A 26587-nucleotide genomic window follows, 5' to 3' on the forward strand; every position below is an offset into this window, starting at 1 on the left:
TCTACTCAGCACAGAGTAGAGGCCACGAGCTGACAGGAGGTGCACAGTAGAAACACTTGACACAGTTTTTAACACATGGGATATCAAGTGTGTTTCCATCTTGTTAACATGGTGACTCAGTGGCCCATCCCTGCTTACTGAAGTTTGGGAATTACATTGCTGTGGACTTTCCCACTGCTTGTGAGTCCAACCCTTACTCATTCCCCAACTCCATCCACCCTCCGTGTCTTCATTCTCCTGCAAAGGTACCTCACACAAGCCAGTTTCCAGTCACCCAGGATGACTGGGAACCTACGGTAATGGGAACCTGAGATGCAGTGAGGCCATTCCAATCACGTGCCTCCCTCCAGGGTGGCCAATTGTATTGAGTCTGCCCATTATTCCTCCATCCTCTCAAGAACCATCTTCACAAATGATCTGCAGAAATACCTAAAAGCCAGTCCATTTTCCCACATCAACACAGGTTCCAGCCTGACACCTGACATTCTCAAGAGTTGCTATAATGGGATAATGTCGCAGCAACGTTCCATTGGTGTGGTGAGAATGATATACGTGAGCCAGGCAAGCACTCAGTGCAGCAGCTTCTACAAACTTCAGACAATTCAAGAGGAGTTGACTTCATACACTCTGCTGATGAGTCACAGAAGCACAGTCAAGGACCTGGAGACACATATGTGGCTGGTCTGTCGTCAGCAACCACCAGTTTGACGTGGACAGCATCGCCATAAAAGGACAACACATACATAGCCTTTAAAAGGCTTTCATGCAGATGAAATCACAACTGGAAATAGAACTGTATAGTTCTCAGGGCAGAATGTGTCATTCTCCATCATGAAAGTGAAAACAATGATCCACCTCTTTAAAATTTTTTTGTTTGCTTCATGGTAAGCTATGCCATTCTTCACAATTATTCTGAAGTCATTCAACACCTACTGTGCTCTACAAAATGACTCTTAACAGCATCAGACTGCGACAGATTTGGCGTGTAAATTGTTTCTAAACACTTCCTGCATGACAAATCTTTTCAAGCAGGTCTCAGTTGACACTGCCCCTTATATTAGCTTTTGTGTTTTCTTTCACGCTGCAATTAATCAATTCCACAAGCTTTTGTGACGCGCGACTGCAAATGAACAACACCAGTCAATCTCAGCACAAGGGAAGAACAAAACATGAAGACAAAATTGAAAATGACATGTTGCCTGTGCCTTGATGTGGCTAGAGTGATGTTTTCCATTATTGTCACAAACTTCCATGGCCTGGAGTAAACACCAAGCTGACTGGACAAGTAGTGGCACACATCTTTTGTCCCTCACAACAGAACACATTAAAAACAGGGGTCCATCATTCTCTTCCACAACCAGTCTAACAAGGGGTGGCATGTTTGAGGAATTGAAGTACTCACAGAGAGCTCTCTCTGTAGCACCGGATCATCCTGCCATAGACACACAGTCCCTCACTGTCTCAGCACAGCAGCCAGAAGCTAACATTCCTGCGCTGCTTACCGTTATCATGCAACATGGGAACACATGTACCTATACCTATACCTGTACCCCCCTCCCCCCCCCCCTCTCTCTCTCTCTCTCTCTCTCTCTCTCTTTCTTTCTCTGTCCAAGATCCAAATGTCTTTCACCACCACCTTCTTGGAGTTAGGAAAAGTTAGTAAAATTACAGATCTGTCCATTAGCACCTGCCGGTGATGCACACAGATTAACTGCCTTTGACTTGAGCTGAAGAATGTTCATTTCAAGGTCATTCAAGGTGACTGGAATTCTTCCATGAATGGGGGGCAGAACACAGTCAAGTGGATCAATATATCCTTGGTAGGTGCGGAACACAATTATCAGATGAGGTCCCAGTACAGTCTGAACTTGGGCCTGACTGTCTGAGACCTAGTCCTATAAAACACTGATTTCTAATAGTTCCACTCTTATCCCATATGTCGACATTTACATTACATGACATTACATTACATTTATCCATTTGGCAGACACTTACAAGTGAGGCCCTCTGCATTACGACAGTTTTCAAACAATGGCTGAAACATCCTCAGCTAATTGCTACAATATAACTGTGCACCTTTAAACACATTGTAACCTTTTCTTTCTCTGATGTTTCTTTCTCTAATATTTCAAAAAATGTAACAAATAATCCAACCATCCCTTCCAACCCACAATCAATCTCCTGACTTCTGGCTATACATTGTCCGCACACCTTCTTTGTGCCTTGAGTGAAAGCAAGCAATTCTGCACTTAACTACTGAGAAGCAAAATTCTGATACAAATGTTGACTAGCATCAGTTTTTCCCCAGCTTATGAAGTATACCAACAAGTGACTCTATAGGTTAATTGTTTATGATTTTGGTGTAAAATGTACACCCACTTAAGACTACTGAATTTGATTATTGCAACCTTTTTTACCTTTACAATACATTTCACACATCACAATAAACTCTTGAAGAGATCTAAACTAAGCTTTGTTATATGAAATTTTGTCAATGTTGAATGAGCTGGGTAGTTTTGACACAGGTTTTTATGTTGGACTGGTACTCCATGCCCATCCTGGAAAAGACAGCTGGCAGTGACAATCAGACCCATTCTAACATACTGCCGATAATGGGGGAACCAGTGGCACAGACAAAGGAAACAGCTACCAACTGGTTCACAGAACACAGTCAACAAACTATAATATATTGTAATAAGGGGAGTAACTAAAAATGGCTGCTGTAAGATTTTCTTAGGGAATGTCTTGAATATGAGAATGTGACTCTTGGCAGGCTAAAAATGCTTCTTGATTAACCCCCCCATATGAGTCAATAACAGACTGACACTAGGGAACCCAAAAGGTAAAAAATAAACAAGAAAAAGAAACATATCAGGGGCAGCAACCCAGTGGTTTGCTGACATACCCATCTCAGTGCAGAGCAGGGAGGGTGAGTCCTGGGTGCTTTTGTTTTCTTTTTTGGGCTCATTGTGAAGTTTGAATTGAACTTCCTGATTCCCACATCATCTTCTCTGCTCATTGGGTGCCTCCAGGGGAGACAGGCTTGGGCAGGGCCTTACTTCCATGTTCCTTGAAGCTGTTGAGGCTGGAGAATTGGAGGCTGCGGCTGGCAGGCTTAAGGCCCAGTGAGGAGAGAGTTAGCGAGGTCAGCTGTGCGGGTGAGGACGGTGAAGAGGAAGTGGTGGGGGAGACTGGCGAGGAGGCGGTCGTGGTGGGGGTGTGCCCACCGGGCAGGGACAGGGGGGTGGAGGAAGCGCAGTGCTCCTTAACCAGCCGCTGGCGCAAGGTGGTGGAGAGTAGAGCCTCTGGAGCGAGGCTAGAGGATGACAGGCTGGAGAGCAGAGTCTTAGCTGAGCTGGAAGAGGCTGGCAGGGACGAGGATAGGGGCCCCTCCTGTAAGTACTTCTTCAGGCCCGGGGCGAAGATGGTGGTGGAGGTGGGCAGTGTGGAGGAGAGAGAGCGGCCTGAGAAGGTGATGTTCCGCGCCTCTGAGAGACTACTGCTGCTGCTGCTGCTGCTGCTGCTGCTGCTGCTGCTGCCCAGAGCCTACAGGCACAGTCCCCAGGGCAGGAGAGGAGGAGGTGGAGGAGGAGGAAGAAGAAGAAGAAAAAGAAGAAGTAGAAGAAGGGGCAGGAGTATGGGGTGGGTTTCAGAGAAGAGAAACAAAAAAAAAATACAGTCTTACAGTCGGAGAGGCCGATGAGGCCTGGTGGGGCTTGGCTGTCCTCCCTAGCCCCACACGCACAGACAGAGTGGCAGGTGTTGTACAGTGAGCTCTGGGGCAGGTGGGCTGCTGGGGAAAGGGGCTTGGTAGACAGGTGGGCGGAGCTCCAGGGCCAGCAAAGCAAAAGGGGGAAGGTGAATTCTGAAGTTAAGGTGAAGCAGGAGGAGGAGAAGGAGGAGGAGGAGAAAGAGCCAGGCGATCAGGGCGCTTACTGTTGCCCCTTTACACGATGAGGGATACACATTGTCAGAGTGTCACCGGGTGGCCGGGACACACAGACAGACAGGTTGTGGAGGAACAGGCAGGCAGGCGGGCAGGCAGGCAGGTGAAGTGGGTGAGGGGTGAGGGGGAGAGGAGTGAAGACAAGAGAAAAACAAAACAAAACAAAAACAAACCAAAAAAAAAAACAAAAAAGAACAAACACAGGAATTAATTATTTAGGTCAGATTCCACATGCATGATTCTAGCCATGTGTACCTTACACTTTACTGAGGTCAAAAAGCACCTTTAACATTAATTCCACAACACTTATGACTCTACATGCAACAGTACTGCATGGAAGAACAGTACTGTTGCCAATTCCCCTGGCATTTTCACAGAACGTCAGGTTGTTCAAATGCTTATGTGGAAATGAACATTACAAGCCTTTGTTTGTAATGCTGCAGTGGGTCCACAGAAGGGCGCTGTGTTGACAGATTGCTGTCACTGCCGCAATCCCTACATTGAGATCACGGCTGTGTGGTTGACACTCAGCAGGGAGCGGGCAGAAAATGAGAGGTACAAATGTAAGTTTAATGGTCCTGAGTTAAACTACATCCACAGTGTTGCTGAAGGGCAGTGCTGATGTCTCTTCTTGGCACCAGTCCACCGTATCTGCTGACGCTGCTCTGATGCATTCTAGTCATGCAGTTGAGGGCTGCTCCTAGCCACTCACTGAGGGAAGACAGCAGGGAAGCACGGAAGAATTTGAGCAGGGAGATGGAGATGTTTCACTGAAGGATACACAAAACCTTGTTAAGATTGTCAGGTTCTGATGATAACTTTACCCATCCATGTCTATATTTCACTCACTGTGGTGAAAAAGTTCCACATCTCTGAAAGTGGAACAGAGATGCCTAATGCTAAAAGATTTGACAGTGACTCAAAACAAATGTGTCAATGTGAATGTGAATTTTTGCACCCTGCATCATCCATCTCATTGTTTCATTCCCTGGTCAATCACTTTGTTTGCATTTGTCTGTCTTCGTTAGGAGGAGGGCAACCATGTGACACAGGGAAAGAGAGACAGACACATACTCTATGGGAGTGTATTTGTGCGGGAGCGGAGCTCCCTGACTCACAGCTTCTGCATTGGGGGACAAACCTTGCTGCCCCCTGCAGGTAGCATTTAGCAATAGCAGGGGGCAGGACACCGGAGAAGAGAGAAAAAGGAGCTCAGTTTTGTAAACACTCCATACGGCCTCACTCTCACATAGACCAAACTGACACCACGCACACTCTGCACTGAGCTCTGTAAAACAGACACCAAGAGTGACACTCACAAAGAGGCATCCCTCCGCACTCCCAGTCTCACACATTTCAACACAAATAAAAGAATTCTGCAGGAGCTTTCTTTTTGGCAGTATAAAATAAACAGTCTGGGAAAAAAACTAAACATAAATCTCTGTAGCACATTTTGTCACACTGCTTTGTCAGGCAAGTAATTTATTTCCACAGAAACTGCTCCTGGCGCAAACAAACACACAAAAATACACATTCATACAAACACACACCCCTGCATGCAGTCTTGTGTACTCTGCAGACAAGACATATTTCAGTTCCATTCACAGGCAATGGTGTGTTCCCGCTACATAACGTATGTTTGGCTATGTGATGAGCTAAATAAACAAGACGTAGCATTTGGTCAAAATTAATAATGTAAGAAATTCAATTATGGATGAAAAGAAGCTTTTTATACCAAATACATATCCACACACACACACAGACATACACACACAGTGTTTAGCTGAGGTATATTTTTCTCTCTTTCTCTAGTGTCTTTCTGGATTTGAAGTTTCCAGGAGAAATCACTCTCTTGGATCTAGCTGTCAGTCTGCGCTGGGGTCAGGGGCACTGTCTCTTCACATAGTGTGTTAGAGACCTTTGTTCACCAGTGCAACACAGACTTCACAGTCAGGGCTGTAATATCAGCAGGCATCATACGGGGGACGAAACAGACAGTGTCATCAGTTCAACATAGGATCTATACACATTCTATCAACACATAGGAAAACAGCCCTTATAAAATACCATGCTCATCACATACATGTGCTTGTGTGAGACTGTACATAAAGGATTCAAGTTTTTATAAGGGTGTTGGCCAGCATGCTGGTTTAATAAGATGCACAGAAAAAGACAGACAACTCAGATCAAATGTGTGTCAGCTCTTCCTCCCAAGGCAGGGTGCAGCGGAGTTGTGTCTTTATAAAATACCATCTTACCATCAACGAAATGTCACTAACACTCAGCATAAACAAAGGGGAGCTGCAATTGCACTGGTACTCTGAGTACCCAGTCCTGCTGGCCTCGCTAATATTCTTCCCATCAGCCAGTGCTCTCTGACTTCCACTGTGATACAGATCAGTGTGTGTGACAAGGGTTTAGCTCAGAGCACCTCCCTGCTCCTGGACAGTGCTTATCTAATCTGCAGTGGTGATATGGAATGTTCCGATGACCCTACCTGACCTCGAGCAGCATCTCTATGATACCATCGCTTTGTGGCCTCTAAGAACAGCGCTAGCCTTCTAAGATTGTGGAGGTGTGTTATCGGCCTCCCTCTGGACCTGTCAGGACTGTCCCCTGTCCTGTACCTGTAAACCTGCTAACGATGAAATTATAAGCTCTATGTCACACAGCTCCGGCTGTCGGGCAGAGGTGAGGGGGGAGGATCGTATCTCATGACAGCTGTGATTCTCAACACCTATGTTTCAATAATAGTTTCCATTCAGCGTTCGTCTGATGAGAATTAAGACGACAAACAGAGTGAAATCAGAAGTAAATGCATGAATGAATCTTAATTGAAAGAGATAATTGCTGCATCTGTGCTTCTAAATTAAGGAAGGAGAGCAGAATAATGAAAGCCTGATTTTGATTAAGTTCTGTATCCCCCCCCCCCCCCCCCCCCCACCCGTACAGTTCTCTTGTAAATACTGTTTCTTCAGCAGGAGTTCAAGCTAAAACAGAAATTGAAGCAAGGACATGATCGACACTGCTCTGGTTCAGTGGAGACCGTTATTAGAGCTCTTAAGTGATTGGAGAGTTTGGTATGTCTTCTTGCGTTGCTCGGGTGCTAACTGGGTGTCATGGCTGTACTTGCCCCTCTCTGCTTCTGTTCTATGTTATTGTGCAGTGTGCTCATTCAAGGACAGTCGGCTGCCTGATTTATAACCCAAGACCCTGGACTCAACACACTCTGAAATGTGATCGAGATCTTTTTATGGTGCACACCATAATGAGTGACTCTCTCATATCACATGATAACACACAAAATCAAATCAGGGCCAAATCCTGCATCCACACTCACTCAAGGGTTTCATGCTCTGAAGAGGGCTTTCTCTTTTTAATCTGAAATTAAAATAGCATATTGGAGGGCCCCATAAAAATCATCAAGGGTGTTTTTTGCAGGGGGGGGGGGGTGTTCTATACCTGCATGCTGTCTATTTTTCCTCACCCTATATGAATAGAGTCTGTGTGTGAGCTACGGTAAGCCCAGCCCAGAGGAGGTGTGTGCTGTTTTGTGGATTTGGTGATAGCATTCTGGGTTCAGTGCAGGTTCCTCCTCCAGAGAGGCACTACTTATGCTTGACGAGACACTCTAGAGCCTGGCCTGACTATTTATTCTACTCTATTAATTCAGCAAAGACTCTACTTCCTCTCAAGGGGGAAAGAAAGCACCCCCCATAAACTCAACCAGCTAAAAACAAACGGCCCTTAGCCTTCCCCGGACGCCTGCTGGAGATGGACTTCTCTAATGGACTTCTGTAACAGGACTGATTTATAACCTATACCAGGATGATGAAACAGAAATGGAGGATTATTGTGAAAAGGATTCCTATTGTCAGATCTTCCTGATCTTCCTATGGGCCATAACAGCAAAATCATCACAATGACTGTTCCCTATGTCTGTTACTGCACACTCCTGCCTGATAGTCTTTATCAGCACTCCCAAACACAGCTTTTCAAAATCATTTCCTCTCTCTATGTTGAATGAAACAGCATTAAATCAAACAAAAACCTAACGAATTAGGACTCCTTTGTGGTAGCAAACTGCTACCAATTATGAAGCGAGGATATCACCACTAGTGAGGGCAGATAGAAAGAAGGACTGGGAGTGAAACAATGATGGCACATGAAGGGGTCAAAGGTCATGGCTTTGACACATGGACATTTCTATTTCTAAGGGGAAGGAAGGAAGAGAAGACTATTTTGCTTGAACTGTTGTTCCAGTAGAGCAAACACCCACAGTGGAGAGGGCTGGGTGTTATTCAGGACAAAAGACAATTAATAATGTGTCTGCCTGGTCCTACTATTGGACCAGGGTTGCCACTGTACATCTATCTGAAAAATCAACAGTGCTCTACTGCAGAGGAACATAACCGCATATTCTGCTTTCATTCATACAGTATCTGATAGGATAAGGAACAAATCCAGACTCTTCCACTTCCAAAAAAAAGTCAATAAATCAATAGCTTAAGTCAGTGACACAAAACCAGGAGCGTTCCAACCCTATGCAATCCTGGTCCTCTCAAACTGTAGTTGAGTATCCAGGTAGAAGGAGAACTCCATGACCAAGGTTGGGAATACTATTTCTGCCATATTGGTATGAACCAAGTGTTCTAAACTTTCCAGGGTATTTAGATGTGTTTAAATATCTGGCTCCAAAACCTTGTTTTCTTAAGGTGAACCACAACAGCACTTTAGTACAGTCAACTCCAGAATGTGGATTTCCTTAACCTTGCAGCACTTGAGTTCAGCCATTTTATGCTGACCCTCATAAAATACTTTGCTTCTACATCTGAGTCACCTTATCTCTCAGTAGGCTAACTAGATACATAAAAATTTCAGTTGTTGTGTACCATGGAGAAAGTGCCCATCTTAAGCCTGCAAATTTAAAATGACCTCATCTGATCAGCTCTGTTAGACAGCAGAAACAGAATAAGTATCTTACAAAAAACTTGTTGGAGGCATACATTCAGTAATTTCTCACTAGATATTGAACAAGCCTGCAGCTGTACACAGTAACTCGCTAGCTAATGAATGTTTTTATATGTGGATGGATAGTGACTTTATTTACAGTGTAATTCATTTCGCTACCTACATTGATTATACTTGATCATTTTTGCTATTACCATTAGCCTTTGCTACCTCAATGCACCATTTGAGCAACACTCAGATCAGCATAGGAAACCCAACAGCTTCTGTGTCTGTATTTTGAATTTGCTTTTTAACATAGGCGTGTACTTAAAGGGAAAATGAATAATGAAGGCCTTTTTGGAATGAACTCACTACCTGCACATACACTATGCTAAAAAGTTAATTGCAGCTATGTTGGCAAATGAAAACAAGATGTATTACAATTCTCTACACAGTGACTGCTCTGTGATTATTTTAGCCAGCATGCTGAGAAATGAGGGCTTGTCTCTCTTATTAAATTTTAAGGAAAAAATAGTCTTGCTGCCTAATTGCTTGGAACAGCTGAGGAGTTTTATTTTTGCAAAGAAAGAAATGTGTGAAATGTAAGGTCCTTATTCTGGGGGAGGGGCTTCTGAGCAAGAATAACAGATTTCATTTGTTCTCACTGAGCTTCTACAGGAGGCCCTTCTGCAAAGTGGCAGAGAGATACACACACACCACAGGGGCGAGGGGAAACTTCAGCTCGAATAGTCAAACATCAGTCTAACATAACTAGGCACTGATTACATTCTGCTCAGCGCCAAAGCTAACGAAGCAGGTTGGCCTCCCATGAACAAGAGATTCCTCCAACAATTATCCGCCTCTGCCTCCCACCCAGTTGCCCTGTGTCCCGCGCTGATTTACAGTATATGCCCACCCTGCTGTCTAATAAGGCCAAATGACTGCTGTTGCTAAGTTTCCAAGATTTATGGTGTGTACCTCCTGTCAGGCCATGCCCCAGGACAAAGGAGACTTCAGGAAAGCAGAAAAGGGAAAAGCGCAGCATTGCTTTGCTGGTTGCTGTTGAGACGGGGGCTTTGAAACGAGGACAATGCTGTCTCTGCCTGTCTGCTATCTCCCACTGATGGATTGCAGTTGATAGGCCGGGGCTCTCAGAGTCACACGTAACACTGAGAGCTGCGGTGAGAGGAGATGGGTGCCGCCGGTCACTTCACCGACGCTTACGCGCCATGACAAACAGGGAAGGACCAGAGCACAAGGGAATAAGCTTCGAGTGGACACACAGAACAAAACTGTGTCAGCATTTCCAAACTTTCATGGGGCAAATGTAGGCAATTTTTAGTTCAGTGGTTAACGGTGGTCAAACATCAGAATGCCATCCTGTCATAATATAATGCCAGCAAATCCCTGAAGGTGGTGATATTGAGAACATAGTGTCTCCAGAGCATGGTTTTCAGGTTCATAAAATGAAAAAAAAAACAAGAGTCCAGATATTGGGCCAAGGTAATGTACAGGGATTATGGTTAGGAAATTAGTCAGGCAATTCACATCATAACAGGGAATTCTCATTGCAGACTCAGGTTTATGCTTGTCATACATAAATGTATTATAAATGAACTAACATCATAATGAAGTGTAATCTTGTGAGTATATACAACATATGACAAGTATGTGGTAAAATAATCTTGAATTATTCATTGTGTCACCATGAAACTCTACTGAAGAGACATATGACATCACCTCACTCCAGACCATCACTTGTCATGAGCATATTTCTTGTGCATATGCCTGGTGTTAAGAAAAGGAAAATGCTCCATTACAACGATTACAAGCCTGAGTAAAAACCAATGCCTCATTTCCCCATCTTATTTTAGGTATCACTAACCTCTCCTGATCATAGTGCATTAACCCTGTGACTGATGGACTGAAATGAGTGGTGCAGGTTGGGTAACCTAGGGTTTACACTAGGGGGCAGCGTTGTGCATGGCAGGCAGTGGCACTGAGATGGTATTAGGTTCAGAGATTGTCATGAGACCAGAGGAGAAGCAGATGATTATGTAGGGGGTGGAGGTGGGGGTGGGGGGGGGGTTTAAAATGGGGCTTGGGGTGGAGTGTGCACAGAGAGGGAGGAGGACCACAGTTTACAAGGCACATGTAGATCCTGAAGGGGTAAATGCGATTTTCGGGGGTGTGTGCTGGTGGGGGTGTTTGCTGGAGAGGGCCGGGGAAGGTTAGACTGCATTTTGCCATTAGGATCCTAAGGATAGCTGGACTGGAAGAAATTGGAAAAAAGACAGATGAGGCCTCCAGGTGATTTCATCCATCCTTCCTCCCAATTCTCGCGAGTGACCATCCAATCCGGTTGCGTCTCAAGGCCTGCACAGTTTTCCAGAAGCCATTGGGTTCCTGCGACAGCCTCCTCCCAGCAGCTAAGGAGCAAGTGACATGTGACCTCCATGTGACACTTAATCACCAGGCCCTCCACGCAGAGAGAGACCTGCAGGTCCTGGAGCGCTTGCACAGAAGAGAGAGAAGAAAAAGCACAGCCATCCCTTCCGGACAGGGAGTGAGATTCTCCAGCTCATTTTCTCTGTCCCACTTCATGAAAAAAACAGTTACCCATGCAGTCTTTAGTGCTGAGCCATCTTACAGAGACAATAGAGGCACAATGCAATTGTCAGGCAAAAGAAACAAAGGCAAAAAAGTGAACTATTCAGTTAGTCAGTGCTTGATCAATGGCAGGCATCAGTCTGGTTGCAGTCCAGCTGGTTGGGGACAGTGTGCTCAGCACTCTCCTTGGGTGGGGACTCTAAAGTGACACCACGCAGGGCCTCGGTCCCAGCTCACTGACCAATGAAGCTCACTGTGCCTGCTTGCTGTGGTGGAAAATTGGCTACTGGCTCTTTGATTACACAGCTCTGATCCACTCTAATCAGTCGACTTTCGATTAACCCACTAGACACCTCATAAGCTTGTTCACATGCTCCCCCAGCACAAATAAGCAGCAAAGTTCAAAAGCAAATGACACAATACGTTGCACTCTGACAGACATACAAAGGACGCACATTTTCAAAAGGGGGATCAGCTGAAAAACCAAAAACAAAGATTGCATAACTGTTTCTTTTCCCTGTATGTCTTACTCCGCCCATTGGTCTAAGCGTGCACAGCACACCCAGGACCCAAAAGATCCAACTTAATCCAGTGCTTCTGAGCTCCCTGTTTCATCCAGCACCAACAGAAGGAAACATGCACCTCCAAAGACCTGCTGGAGCTTCTGACATTTGTTTCACGCAGACAAGTTCCTGGCTCTGTGCCTCTGCCCACTTCAGTGCATTGACATGTTGAATGCTCCTCTTAAAAATCTATGTGCAGCACTGCAATGGACCATCCTCACCATAAATCTTGGAAACTGCAGCAACAGTAGTTGATTGAAAAGGCATCAATAGATTGGAGCAGCACCTTGCAGCAGAAGGAGTAGGTTCCTACATCGTTGCCATGGAGAAGGAAATGCACTGCAGGGTGCCCACACCCATACAAAGGAACCATGGCTATATACTACCCATATCTGCACCTGTCACTCAAGTTAAATGCATATTTGTATATTTGTATATATTATACAGCAAAATCAACACCTCTTCCATATAAATTCAGTTAATTCCAAAATACATTATTTTGATATTGCACATACAATATATATTTTAAATATACCTGTATTTACACTTTTGTTGTATGTGCACTTTAATGCTACTGGTGGCATATCACTTTCACAAACAAAATTTTGCAGACAATGTGTTTGCACCAAGTTCTACTGTATGGTTCCTCCATATAGGCAGACATGCCTGTCTGGTTGAAACACGCCTCCAAAACACTAACATTGGCTAATTTCGCAATGAGACCACCAAGACCACCAAAGGCGCTGTGCTGTTAAGTGGGAGCAGTAGACTTAGCTTACATGAAGACAGGGATTAAAGCACTTAGAGAACACAGAAAGCATCTGCGTCTGGGTACTGAAGTTTTTTCGTTCACAATTTGAGAGCACTGTGTAATAATCCCGTTATACTCGCCCCTCTGCCACCAGCAGCATGGAGCAGAAAAAATGCCAGACGGCACCACTGTAGAGTGCACACAAGGCAAACAGAAGAAGACTTTGTGTCTGGGAGAAGGTCGCACACAGAATTCTGCCCACACAGTGCTGGCAGGCCCATTCTGCCTGTGGGTAAAGCACGCAGCACAGCGCCTCTGTTCTGATGCAGGGAGATCAGTTTGGCTCGCAGCTCACAGGTCAAACATTTGCTGAGGAAAAAGCTCCCTCACAGAAACACTACCAATCCAGGGGAACAGTCCAGCCCTCGCTCCTACCAAATCAGTCCTAACTTTTCAGTCTTTAGTAGACCCAAACATTCCTTGTTGCTACTGGTTGTGCTTTTTCTTTTTTTTTAATCACGTTAACAGCAATTTGGAAGAGAAATGGTCTTGTTTCTGTTTGGAGTACCCTAGTGTCCTAGAACCAATAAAAGGCTGAGATGTGCTTAGTGGAGGAATTTCAGTCCATGTCTCAGTGTTATATCTGAGGACATGCAAGCATGCCCGTGGTCCTAGAGCATTCACAGCATTTATGAATTAGTTCATCAGGAGAAGATCTGCATTATGGGATGGTGAAAGGACTGGCTGGCCCAGTTGCCTGCTGAAGAGGAAAAGAGGCTGCCCATGCTATCTCTCCCGCTGCCTGTGGGCTTCACTCTGGCTTTGTGCTGAGTTTGGGCTGAATTGCCTAAGCACCAGTCTGCAGCAGCCTGGAGAAGCTGCTCCACTTGATAAGAGTCTTTGCACGGATCCTTGCATCTGAGCTGACCACTGCAGCAACCACTCCATTAACTTTGTCAGCGCTCAGTACCTCTCTCCTTCACTCTCTATACCATTATTTTATTCCATCTGTTTTTCTGTCTTCCCCTGTCCTCCTCTTTCTCTCTGCCTTTCTTGTCATGTTCTGACTGCCCCTTGTTCTTTTATTTTCTCCTTCCCTTTAAGCCCTCTTCTAATCTACCGTTTCTCTTTTTTATCTATTCCTCCCTTGTCCATTTTGTCTCTCTGAGCACTGAATGCCTTCCTTTCTTCTGTCTCTCTCCCTGCACTGTTTGGAGGGGTGCCGGGGACATGAGCTGGGGGAACAGTATAGTATACACGCTGAATTGTCAGGAGCCCTCTGATACATTAGACAGCATTGTTGTGAACAACTCTACTCCAAACTCAAGCATGTCCATTAGCTTCAGAATTGCATTTCAGCCTGAGTTTGCCCAGGACTGCATTTCTCCAGTCCTCACTGTGAGGGACAGTAGCTGAGATGGCACACAGTGGTCACCCAATACTGTCTCTGCGGTTATACAGCGGTCTTTTCCTTTTTCTATGTTTTTTTTTTTTTTTTTTGCAAAGCTGGCTCAGCGGCTTGATTAGAAAATGAGAACTCAGAAGTGCAGTAAAACACTTATTGACTGTTCCAAGAAAGTGTAGCAGTCTCAACATGGGGCACAGGACTGGGGGGAAAGGGGTGCAGAGGGTCTCACCAGGGTGTCCAAGGCCCCACATTTGGCAGTGTTCATTTTACTTGGCACAGCAGAGGGGCCCCAAAGATGACAGATCTCCCATTTAGAGACTTCCCCTATCCTTGTGAAATTCCTGCATGGCCGGACATTTTGGCTCTAGTTGTTTTTGGAGGAAATCTGAACAAAGCAAACCTCACTGTAGATTACAAGGGACAGATGATTACAGCATCTAACTAACATCAATGGCATCTTGGTGTTGATGCCCTGCTCGTGCTTGTAAATGGTGTCCACTGGCAAAGCGCCGAGTCCTTCTGGTGTTTTGGATAATAAAGAGGCACCAGGGGCAGAGCAGGGTAGGTCAGGAGGGAAGGGAGCGGGGGATTGTCAGTTGTCAGTGGCACAATAGGTAAACATCTGTGACACTAGCATGGCGGGGAGCGCAGGCTGTGAAGGGGGCCATTAGAAGTGAAATACCTGCTGCTGGCCCTGGATCTTCAGGAAGTCTTCGCGCTGCTTGCTGGTCTTGCTCTTCTCCGGGCTGCTCTGCTGCAGGTGCTTGAGGCGGGAGGCAGCAGAGGAGTGGGGGGCTTTGTTGGAGCCAGAGGAGCTGTTTCCGGTCTGTAAAAGAGCGAGAGAAGCAGGGAGTAAGCCTCTGTGCAGCCTCAGAGTCCCAAGAGCTCAGCAGCTGACCCTTCACATCATCCAGACTCATATTCCAGATCACCCTCTAAATGATCACAAAAGAAAACATTGCTGAAGTCCGGCTTTGGAAATGCACTGATCTTCATAAAACCTTTCAGGTGCAACAAAGGTTTCTCAAAGACAGCCACAGGTTTTCAGACAGGAGTAAGTACTGATTCCTCAGGTGGTTTCTTTAATTCATCATGAGAAAAGCGGAACAGAAAATGATAATGAGCAAAATAAGGAACAGTGAGGCCTCCTAATGTATTTTTCATTAGAATTTCAGCAATTCCTAGAGTCAGAGATGAAAATTCTGATTACGTTCCTCCATAGGATTCTTGCTTATTAATTTGCTGATTTTCTAAATGAGCGAAAAAGTGATGCATTGTGCATCTGGGAAGTGTTAATGAGCAGAGTACCACACTGCAGCCAGAGATGATAGCAAAACACAAGAAATGTGAAGGCTACATTTATAGCAACATTTAGACTAAGGTATAAATACATATAAATATATGTAGTAATAATTTGATGTATATTTAGCTAACCACTGCCAACCTTAATAACTGATTATGTGACAATATAAAATCAGAAACTGCTTTAAGGCTTCAAAAGTACCCTTCAAGAGAGAATTTTAATATTATCTGTTTGGTGAAACATACATTCTCGTATATTCTCAGCACTGATTTCTGAGTGCAGAGTCTGCACTGGGGAGAAAGCACAGCTTCCAATTCCCTTTCATTTGCTGTTTAGATCCCCCTACTGTTGACCCTCTATCCTCAGCCTACCTCAGATGATAATCACACATATTATCAGAGCATGACTGCGACTGGTACCATTGTGGCAATTATATGAACTACATCTCCCAGCATGCTTTTGCTGCTCTGTTCCAGATGATAACATTTACCCAATGCATTCAGTAGCCTGGAGGGTTGGTTGTCATTAAGGAATGTTTTCATCCCATTGTTGATGCCTGAACAATACTGGAGGAGACATAGGACTCAGATACCTCACAACTCATGAAACCTTTAGCAAGACTAAAGAGACACAGCTGCAGTCCCTTTAGTCTTTAGTCTTTACTCTTTAGCTGCAGTCTGAGCTTTAAGTATTTATATGGCAAGAGAAAAAGAATAATCAGAATACGTATTGATGTGAGTGTGGCGGAAGGGCCACGAAGAGCATGCGCTTTTTTCATCTTGGCTTTTCATCTTGTATGCTTTTTGAATACCTTCATTTTTATTGGCGTTGGCTTTGATGAATTATGTTCAGCCAAGTTAAAGTTCTGTTCCATTAACAAACCCTACAATGATGTTTTGCAAATCAAACAACTTATAAATCAATAGGAATTGAGCAGTAATTAGGCAGGCTATTGATTTCAGAGTATTGGACAGGAAACATCACTGAGAGTGCAGGGGAAAAAACAATCAAGAGACTAAACGAGCCCTTTTAGGGGGAGGTCAGTGAGGGAGAAGACAGTTTATTGATGAAGAAACAAGGAATCCCTGATTTACAGACAACACGCTGGGACAGGGCGGTCATTACGGGTGATCCCAACAACCACGCCATGCACTGGGCCAGTAACCCTGCCTTCAGATAATGGAGAGATACAACTAAAACTGTTCCAGTGCTAGTACTGAGCAAAAACAAAATATCCATGTCATGGTACTACAGCATCATAGCAACATTATGACAAAGTTATGCATCAGCAGGTATTATGACTTAGTCACTCCATATCTTAAGACAGGGTTGCAGCCTCCCTCTAATTCAACAAAAGTGTAAGATTAGAAATAGCTCATTTGCCTTTGTCTGTTATGTATCTCTTTCAAGGCATGAAACATTGAGCATCTTGTTGAATTTGTTTTTTTATGGTTTCATCAAAATACATTTTAATGGGTTCTCTTTTTACAGAGCTAAAACCACAGTATTTTGAAAATCAGAAGCCTACAACAGACATCTGCAAATTGAGCCTCATGACTGGAGCTGAAAAAAGGTGTCTAAATCTCTTCTCTTCTTCCAAGAAAAGTTGCAGGAGACAAAAGAAGGAAGGACAATCCCAAGCCAAAGGAGTGTGGAGTAGATCACAGAGTGGCACACAGGTGATATCAGGAAGTGAAAGAGCACATAGGACGGGTGGACCTTGAGCATGTGTGCTGGCATAGCAGAGGGCTTAGGTGGGACTGGGGGCTTTTTCTTGGAGAGGAGGCAGGTGGTCTCCGAACTAGTGGCTCTAGGTGACAGGTCCGGATAATCTGTGGCCTGCCCTGCATCCCAGCACTCCTTCCTGGTCTCTGAGGCATCAGTCAGCTGTCCCACAAAGTCCCTGGGAAAGAGGTACCCCGCAGAGGGGTGGCTGCTAATCTCCTGAAGAGTGCTCTCCAGCTCGCGGATGGTTTCTTCCAGGCTGTCCAGCCTTCGGTAGGCGCTGCTGCGGATGTCTTCTGTCGACAACCTTGTAGGTACACCCTCTCCGGACTGGCTCTGTTGGATACCAACTGACCCATTTGGTGTTGACCTGTAGTCCCTGGAGTGTGACAGCTTTGGACTGATATCATCTTCCCAGTTAGCTGATGCAGTGGTGTCCCCCTCTACCGTGGTAGAGAGCTGCAGGGTTCTGTGTCCTGTCTGAAGGCCCTGCCTCAGTGCCTCTCTTAGTGCATCCAGCTGTGCTCTTGAGAGCTGGATCCTGTGATTATTTCTCCTGGAGGTGCTCTGTGTCCTTATTGTTCTTGGTTTGGGCACTGGCCTCACCCTAAGTATCTGAGAGTGAACTTGACCCCCAGCTTGTAGGTCTGCCTCCTCTGTCTCATCCTCCTCCAGCAGTGCCTCTAGGTGTCTGTAGGCCTCTTTGACCTGCAGGGGCTCTTTAAAGATCAGGATCAGTGGAGTGCTACTTAAATGAGGCCTATAGGGTTTACCCCCAGGTGTGTGGAGCTCAGCAGGACTCTTCAGAGTCTGGGGCTGGATGAACAAGGTCTGCACCCCTTCCCCAGCCTGACTGCTGAGCACCAGAGCCTCTCTGCTCGGCAGCACCCTCAGCTGCCTGTCTGTGAGCATCAGGGCCACGTCCTCCTTGTCTTCCTCTCTGTCCGTCTCCTCGAAGGATTCCTGAATCCTCAGCTCGTAGCGGGAGGGCTTCTGGGGTGGATGGCCTGTGATAATCTCCTCAGAGAGGCTGGACACCTTAGAAACAGCCAGGCTATATGTGAGGGTCTCTTTCTGAGCAGATATCTGGCCACTATTTATGGTTTCTCTTTTGTCAGTGGCTGTGGTCAATCTGTGGTCCATGGATGTGGCCAGATTGAAGGACTGGTGAGAGCTTTTAACATCTCTTCCTGAAACTCTGTCCTGCAGAGTTCTGCGTGCAAAATGCCCATCCTGTAGACCAGCTGTAACTGAGGTCTCTGAAGGGGATGATGGGGCAGTGCACTCAGTCAACACAATACGAGGGACGTGACTGGATGATGAACTGGGGGGTATAACATCTTGTTCCTGTGAATAACATTTGAGAAGTATGTTAAACTACTAATACTGTCAGTGAAAAACATTACTGCTACATAAAAATTCCAGAATTAATAGCAGAGAAAGCAGAAGTGGTAGTAACAGCAGTAGCAGCATTCAGAATTGTGGTTTAACTGCCATTCTTTCTCTATGGTAACTACTACTGCCATTACTCTTAATATTAACCTTTATCATTGCTGTGCCATTTGAAATAACAACAGGGAGCAGCAGCAGATTCACTGCTGGTTTCTTTGCTGTCACTATCTATAGTAAATTCAAATTCATCAAATTCACTATAGTGCAGTGCTTGATAAGATTGGAGAGTCAGATATTGTCTTTAAAAGCCTCTTTGTTTTCAGTGGAGCACAGAGAGCAGTGTGGAACCACTCCGGTCCTCATGTGGGAGGGGGACAGCAGGGTGTTGAGTGGAACTGAGAACAGCTCTACAGGGATATACAGGGAGAGAGACAGAGCAGGAGAGATGTAAAGGGAGGGAAAGGGGGAGAGAGCAGAAGAGAGAGGCAGAGGGAGAGAGACAGGGGAGAGAGCAGGAGAGAGAGGCAGAGGGAGAGAGACAGGGGAGAGAGCAGGAGAGAAAGGCAGAAGGAGAGAGAGAGGGGAAAGAGCAAGAGAGAGAGGCAGAGGGAGAGAGACAGGGGAGAGAGCAGGAGAGAGAGGCAGAGGGAGAGAGAGAGAGAGCCTGTGAGGCAGGTTGTAATAGGACTGGACAGCCCTGACAACGACCTCTCTCCAGCTCACCTCCCTGGCTGCAGTCAGCCAGCTCTCTGCAAAAGGCCAAATTATTCACTCGCGTTTGCTCTTCTTGCATTTTTCATGCAGCCTCTCCTAATTGGTTTGTTCACAACCACAGCTGCAGCCAATGGTGGCTTTGCCATTTTTAGGCCTGTCATGTTCGTTTAGGATTGTGAGAAGTTGCACCCCTCTAATATGAGACTCAGATACAGTCTGGCTGCAGTATTCTGTATGTTACACGGAGACTGATAAACAGCTTGTTTGATCAAAACAGCATTAGAACAAAGTCACAGAGAATATAAATCTATGCAACAACTGAATGCAGCACAACAAAGCTCATCACTATTTGGAAGGAATGGGATTCATACCTGTAAGGAAGGAGCAGGTGAGCTGATGCTGCGTTTGTACAGTTTTCCCAGCTCCCACTGTAGACTGTAACAGTCCAGTGAAGCTGTGGATGGCTGACATAGTAGACAGTACTGTGACGCATGGCACATCAACTTACTTTCACCACAGCCTTGGAGTGGCACACAGCAAACTCACCATGCCAAATCTTCACATCACAGCACAGAACCTCTCTGTCAGTGCTTAAGAACTTGTGGTTTCGAAGTGATAGTGTACAATGCATGTAGTCCACACACCTGGTACAAAGGGAAGGGATGGGTTCCCCATTCATAAGAACAAACTCTACTCACCTGCTGAATGTGCTGCTTCCCATTGAAATGAACATGAATGTTATTTACTGGCAGGCATTTTAATGTGTACAGATACAGTACAGAGGTTCCTAACTACCAGATCTGAAACTCCTTCTCCTTTCAGTGTCTTGCCTTCAGTGCGAATGCCTGGGTTAGTAAGAGAGGGTGCAGTTATCACTGTTATTAGAGTGGACATGGGCAGATGGTGTCAGTGGAGCAGTTAGGCAAACAGAGGGTTCTAGGCTGTTAGGTGAGGTGGGTGTGTGGGAAGGGGGGACTCAAACTGGATTAACACAGCGCTGCCTGGTGCGTTTCAGTGCTGACGACACCCCAGAGAGCTGGACAAGTGACTTTCCATAACTGCCACGACGTTCATGAGCACAGCCCGCTTCACTCGGAAATCGCTTTGTTGAGCCTGTTACTGTGCGATGGAGAAAAGGGTGGGGGGTGTCCCTTGCATACTGCCTGGGGCAAATCCAATGTCCATTCAGCCACCTCAGCAGCAGCAGTGCGGTCATATTTAGACAGTGTGCAAACACACACCACTTCAAACCAGGCATGCACACGGCAGTGAGGGTTCGGGGTACTGTGCGTCGCCGGAGGCCGGTTGCTGTGTCTCTGGGCTGAATCCCCTCGTGGTAATTCCACAGGTGAGTTAAAATGGCGCCCAATGTGCAGGAGTGGAGGTTAGTGTAGGGATGAGGAAGAGACAGGGCGAGGCAGAGAGAGAGGGCCTCGCAGGAAGTGGTCCACACAAGCCAACACAAGTTTACCTTCCTTCCAGGGGCCACTAAGGGCCACAGGTCCAGGCTGGAGGGAGGGGTGCTGGTCCTGCGAAGGGTGCTGGGCAGGGAGTGGGGAGGGGACACTTTGACTTTAACTGGGGTTCTCTGAAACACCTGGCGAAGGAGGGGAGGGGAGGGGCAGAGACAGTGTGAGAAAAGAACGCAAGCTGGGCCAGCCTCTCACCCCCTCACACAGGATAATGTAAAACACTGTGAAATGTCACAAATGCTCGGAGACAGGAGAATAGCTGAGGAAGTCCATCCATTGTTCAACTGGGACAACAAGCATAACGTGAGGGAGAGAGTACAGTCCAGGATGAATGTGAACCTTACAATGACTCGGTTCATTCAACGCTCATCTCTTCCTTTCAACAAAATTCAGAAATGAGACGTCAGGGCAAGGGAGCTTAATTTGGGCCATTAGGTATTTTCTAACTCCCAGAGGGATGGAGAAGTATCTGCTTTGAGTGAGAGAAAAATTAGCTCTGGGTTTAATGCTACATCCAACTAACAAACGGTGTTTTGACCCATCAAGTCAGGTTCTGAGCTCAGCATAGGTCCAGAATAAACAGGGTCATTGAATCCACTGATTGTTTATCTGACCTCTGAGAGGCCTCTCTGAGAGAGGGAGACTGAGGCAACACGGCATTAGTTTTATTCTGTCTGTATGCGATTTGTGCATTTACCATCTGTTCAGTGAGGCCCCGGAACATGGACAGGCACCCTCCTCGATTAAACCTAACACACAGCCAGACGGTGGGTGTGCTTGTTCTTACGCATCCTTTCTTGTCTAATTCTCTGATATGTGCTGGAATGTGCAATTAAGCACCTTAACAAAGGCACCTACAGCAGTTGTGAAAATTAGTGTAGAGGTGTAGACACTGAAGTGTAAATTATGCCTTGTGGCATAACTGTGTGTGTTTTGTGGGACAGTGTGACATGCTCGCATTTCTATTCCACTGACAATGCTGCTAAAAATCCTGAGAATGTCAAATGTTGGCTGGGATGGCCCCTCGAAAATAGACACTTTTGGGGCCCCCCATGCCCAGCTCCAGATGCCCTCATTCTGGGCTCCTACCTCCAGCTCAGCAATGATCTTCTCCTCATCATCTTCCTCTTTCACCCCTGAGGCAGCAATGACAGGGGGCGTGGAGGCAGGCCTGGGGGCCTCGGAAACAGTCCGACGCAGCTTGATGTGGGGCTTTTGTGCCTCCGTCTCCTCTGACTCTGCCTTCTGCACAGACAGGATAGTGAGACAGCGATGAAGTGAGACAGAGAGAGAGAGTACGTGCGAGTAAAGCCTGCAAAAAGTTGCAGCCCTCGAGAGCAGGCTGACGTGGGACCGTGACTGGTTGATGTCCAGAGAAGAATCGATGCTCTGAGCATGGTTCTGTGCCTGCTTTTTTTTGCGCTCTAATTATACGTTGTCTTGCTACCTTGCTCCTTTCGCTCCACCTTCCTCACCTTCACGCTCTTGCTGGTGACAATGACCTCTCCGCTACGGTTGGTAGTCAGCCCATGGGATGATGGGAAACTGCGCCGTGGTGGCGGGGGAGGGGGCGACTTGGAGGGCTTCTCCGTGCGATACCGCGGCACTGTCAGCTCATCTAGGGGGGTGGGTATTGACATTTTTCAAAGCAATCACATTTTAACAATACGTGTGCATTCTCAAACGATTTTATGTGTGTATCTAATAACTGGAAATCCCATTGTGTGTTTCAGTGGCTAACTGAGTGAATAATGGGGTCCACTGAATTAATGAAAACACGCTCCTTCTATGGCTTTTCCTCAGTCACTCTGTCAATGAGTATCAGTGTCCACTTTGTGAGCATTAGCGCTCACTGTTAGTATTAGTGTCCTGTCTATCAATCAGCATCAGTGCCCCCTCTGTGAGTATTGGTGTTCACTTTCAGTATTAGTGTCCACTCTATCTATTAGTATCAGTGCCTGCTTTGTAAGTATTAGCGTACTCTGCGTCAGTGATTATCATTGACTACTCTGTTGAGCAGAGTAGTCAATGATAATCAGGCCGGTATGTTGTCTCACCAGAGCCGCGACGAGAGCCGGCCTCCTTGCTGGACAGCTTGTGGGCAGAGTGCTGGGGCTTGCTGGGGCGGTGCTCCGGGGTGGCACTGCTGCTCTGGGAGGCAGGGAGTGCCGGGGGTTTGTTGATCTGCTTGGCAGCAAAGTCCAGGTCAGGGATGGCCTTCATAAGCTCGGCCTGGGTCTCCTCCAGCAGACGGTTGATGTCCTGGGCGCTATACTGTGTCAGGCTGGCCCGCTTCTCCTCCCAGTCTCGCTCTGCAGCCTGACCCATGCGTACACACACACACACACACACACACACACACACACAGGTCAGTGCTTCAGGATCTCTCATAGTTAATGGGATCTAACCATCCTGAAAACACTGAACCCACTGAGTACTGAATATTCACTAACAACTGAATTAACTCCTACTATGCTGACATCCTCACTCACTGACAAGGTGATCTGATGCATGCAAAAACATACACAGACAGACCTGCAGACAAATTTTAACACATACAAAAATGCAGATACAAATGCAAACAGAGTCCCACATTCCCAGGGAAACACACAATCAATGAGACATACAGGGACAGACGAAGTAGTGCACATGTAAGACAGGTGCCCAGTACCAGTCTGACCTCCACGGACACCGATTTGTCAACACCCCGGCGGCCTGACAGCTCCTCCAGGGCCCGGTTCTTGAGGGGCCCTGGGGGATGGGGGTCGTGGTGTTGGCCGGAGGGGTTGGTGTGGACGGAGCTGGTGTGGGGCATCCAGTTGGACAGACTAGTGCCACCCCCCAGGTCATTGAGATTGAGGGGTGGGCTGGTAGGAATGTCAAAGTCTGTGCTCTTGTTAAATTCATCCCCCTGTTTGGGAGAGGGGCTGGCAAAGTCTTCCTGGCCCTTCCATATACCCTCATTCACCTGTCTGCACACAGAGAAACACACATAGCAGCTTCACAGTCAACTCTAGGAGACCCAGCATATATGTAACCAGAGTCAGTAGTGAGGTCAGTGTGTTCCTTACCTGCGGAGTGAGGTCAGTGTGTCTGTGACAGTTTTGCAGCGTTTCAACAGGGCATCCAGTCTGTGTGGCTCCTCTTTGAGGAACTTCACTGCCTCCACCTCTACCCTCAGCACCACGCGCATCTTACTCTGTAGGCTCGGGAACTGGTCTACACAGACAGAGAGGGAGATCAATACACACATACACACACGCACGCATGCGCGCACACACACACACACACACACACACACACACACAGTCCGAGGTATTCTGTAGTATCTCAGTACATTTGTCATACACTGTCAATGTTGCACTGTATTTCTCAGCGTGTCTGAGAGTGAGTGGGCACTTCACCATGGCTGTGCCCCAATTCATAAAATAGCATACTGCATAATAATGGGCTGCATCATAGGTACTCTGTACTAAATCTTTTGGTACACCTCAGTGAGTATGCAAGTACACATCGTGCATCCATTGTGAGCATACAAATTTGTCAGAATTCTAAATGAATGATCCACAGTAGAGGCTAACCAACTAGGCATGGTGTTTTGCTTTCATTATAGATACTCTGGCATGTTAAGTTAGGTGACAGTATGTCAAATGATCCATATTAGCATAGCACCAACAACAAATTTGATACATATTAAATATAAATGGTTGAGTATAGGTCTGGGATAGGAAGTGTGATATACTTCCTGTAGTGAAGCCAATGCCCACTTCTTTTTCAGCGATTGTAGTATGTGATCCAGGTATCTTCAAGCATATAACACTACCCATATTCTCAGGTGTGCACATACTGGATGATTGAACATACCTGATAACCATGCAACATGCTATGCTACAGTGCAATTAGGGATACAGCCCCTATCTCAGTTTAAATCAGCGTATCTCAGAACATCAGCAAGTCTCAGCATCTCTCACTGTCTCATTGTGTCTGTTTTTGCATCTCAGTGTACCTCAGTGCGTCTCATTGCATATCTGTGTGGATGAGAACATCAGCATGTCTTGAGCATCTAACTCAAAATATCAACATATCTTATTGAATCTCAGTGAGCCTCAGTGTCTCAGTGTTTTTTTTTTCAGAATATTAACATTTCTCCCATCTTGACAACTCACTCTTGAGTTCAGTGAGCGTTTCTCCCAACTTCCTCAGCACCGAGGTCTTCTCCTCCAGCTCCTGCACCGTCACCAGCCTGTGATTTACTGACGAGTCTTTCTGGATCTCCTCCACTGATTTCTCCAAGTCACTGAGGAATACAACACCCTTACCACAAACTGCAGAACCTGATAATGGACACTTTAAAGTGTTACAGCTGTATCTACCTTCACGTTTCAGATAAAAGAGAACTGTGGCAGTACGCAGGAGGGAAGCTGTGATTATTATGACATCTCGACTAGAGCAAAGTGTGTGTCTTGCAGCACCCCTGTGAAGTCTGAACGTACTGCTACAATGTCAATGATGGGCACTGCTGTTAAAAGACTGAACTCACTGCAGCTGCTGTATGATCAGCTCCTCCTCATTGAGGTACTTCAGTCTCTCCTCCTCCACAAGGAGGCGCTGTCTCTGCAAGGGGTCCTCTTGCTTGCGCAGGGCGTCCGTCACCCTCATGTTGATCTCCGTCTCCGTGCGCTTCAGCAGTGACCGCACAGAGTCCTGGTTCTGGAGCTGCACACACACACACACACGTACGCATGCGCACACACACACACACACACACACACACACAAGCACACAAGCATTCACATATTCATTATGAAGTTCCCTGATTTATGTTAAATTTCTGTAATACCTTTGACCTTTCTTTCAGTTATAATACATTTCATCAATATTTTGTGGAATATCTTGAAGCCATTTTAAGCTTGAAACCATGAAACCATTTTACCAAAATGTACCCCAGGCTGGTGCAGGATATGTCCCTTTAACTTGAAAAACTGTAAATCTGCTGAGCCGACCACACTGCACAGTCAAGCTCAGTACTTGCATTTCTTATAATGCACATACATAAAATACTGAAAACATGCATTGAATGCTTTTCAGAACTATACATTTAATAAAATCTCAAAGGTAAGATAGTAAAATTATTATTGTCTCTGACAAAAATAACAGCTAGTATTAAATTGTTGTGAATATTACTGACAAATCATTTTTGCTGTGTTGATGTATGTAGGTCTATACATGTATGCATGAGTCTATACTTGTATGAGGTTTTTTGGGTCTATTCCATCCATTTTATGTTGGTATAGGGACAGTTTTGCCCTTAGGTGTATGCTGATTAATGTATGGAAATACAACTGTTCTGTACATGTGTAATTATGCGTTACTGTATAAATATTTCAGCCCTGTAGCTACTCTATTTTGTATTGGTGTGTGAGAACATTAATATGCAGCTTGCCTATTGCTCCTACTCTGAATAAAACTGATCAGGTGTTTTATTGGACTCTGTCCTTCTGTTGTGACTATGAACCCCGGCATTGGTAGCATGAGAGATATCTTCTTTTCTCTAAAATATTAAGGATGTATACAAAAAGAGAAAAATCTTAATGCTGTGTAGCATCACCACTATTTACTAAAAAAGCAGCCTACCCCCAGTGTGGTGCTCTGCATTATTCATTGACTGTATTTATTATTCAGTAGTGGTAGACTTTTTCATACACTGTAGTAACACAGGTTCAAAGGTGTGTACTTCAACACACATGAATTCA

General features: G+C 45.8%; 1 protein-coding gene across 11 annotated transcripts in view; it reads right to left on the reverse strand.

The window, feature by feature from the left end:
• Positions 1-3867: 3867 nt before the first annotated feature.
• Positions 3868-26587, reverse strand: part of LOC118776762 (SRC kinase signaling inhibitor 1-like) — a 112925-nt gene continuing 90205 nt past the window's right edge. For 7 of the 11 annotated variants that reach the window (XM_036527328.1, XM_036527346.1, XM_036527310.1 and 4 more), the window contains 9 exons: positions 25375-25550; positions 25001-25131; positions 23906-24053; positions 23506-23806; positions 22892-23153; positions 22310-22452; positions 21924-22079; positions 20834-20959; positions 13850-15054 (listed from right to left, as the gene is read on the reverse strand). In XM_036527328.1, coding sequence (XP_036383221.1) covers positions 14896-15054; positions 20834-20959; positions 21924-22079; positions 22310-22452; positions 22892-23153; positions 23506-23806; positions 23906-24053; positions 25001-25131; positions 25375-25550 — 1602 coding nt within the window. In that variant the 3' untranslated portion in view covers positions 13850-14895. Of the gene's footprint in view, positions 3945-13849; positions 15055-20833; positions 20960-21923; positions 22080-22309; positions 22453-22891; positions 23154-23505; positions 23807-23905; positions 24054-25000; positions 25132-25374; positions 25551-26587 lie in introns of those variants that run through there. The other 4 variants (XM_036527390.1, XM_036527380.1, XM_036527319.1 and 1 more) reach the window with 3 other exon arrangements.

This window comes from Megalops cyprinoides, chromosome 1 (genome assembly GCF_013368585.1).
Source record: "Megalops cyprinoides isolate fMegCyp1 chromosome 1, fMegCyp1.pri, whole genome shotgun sequence".
Lineage (NCBI taxonomy): Eukaryota > Metazoa > Chordata > Actinopteri > Elopiformes > Megalopidae > Megalops > Megalops cyprinoides.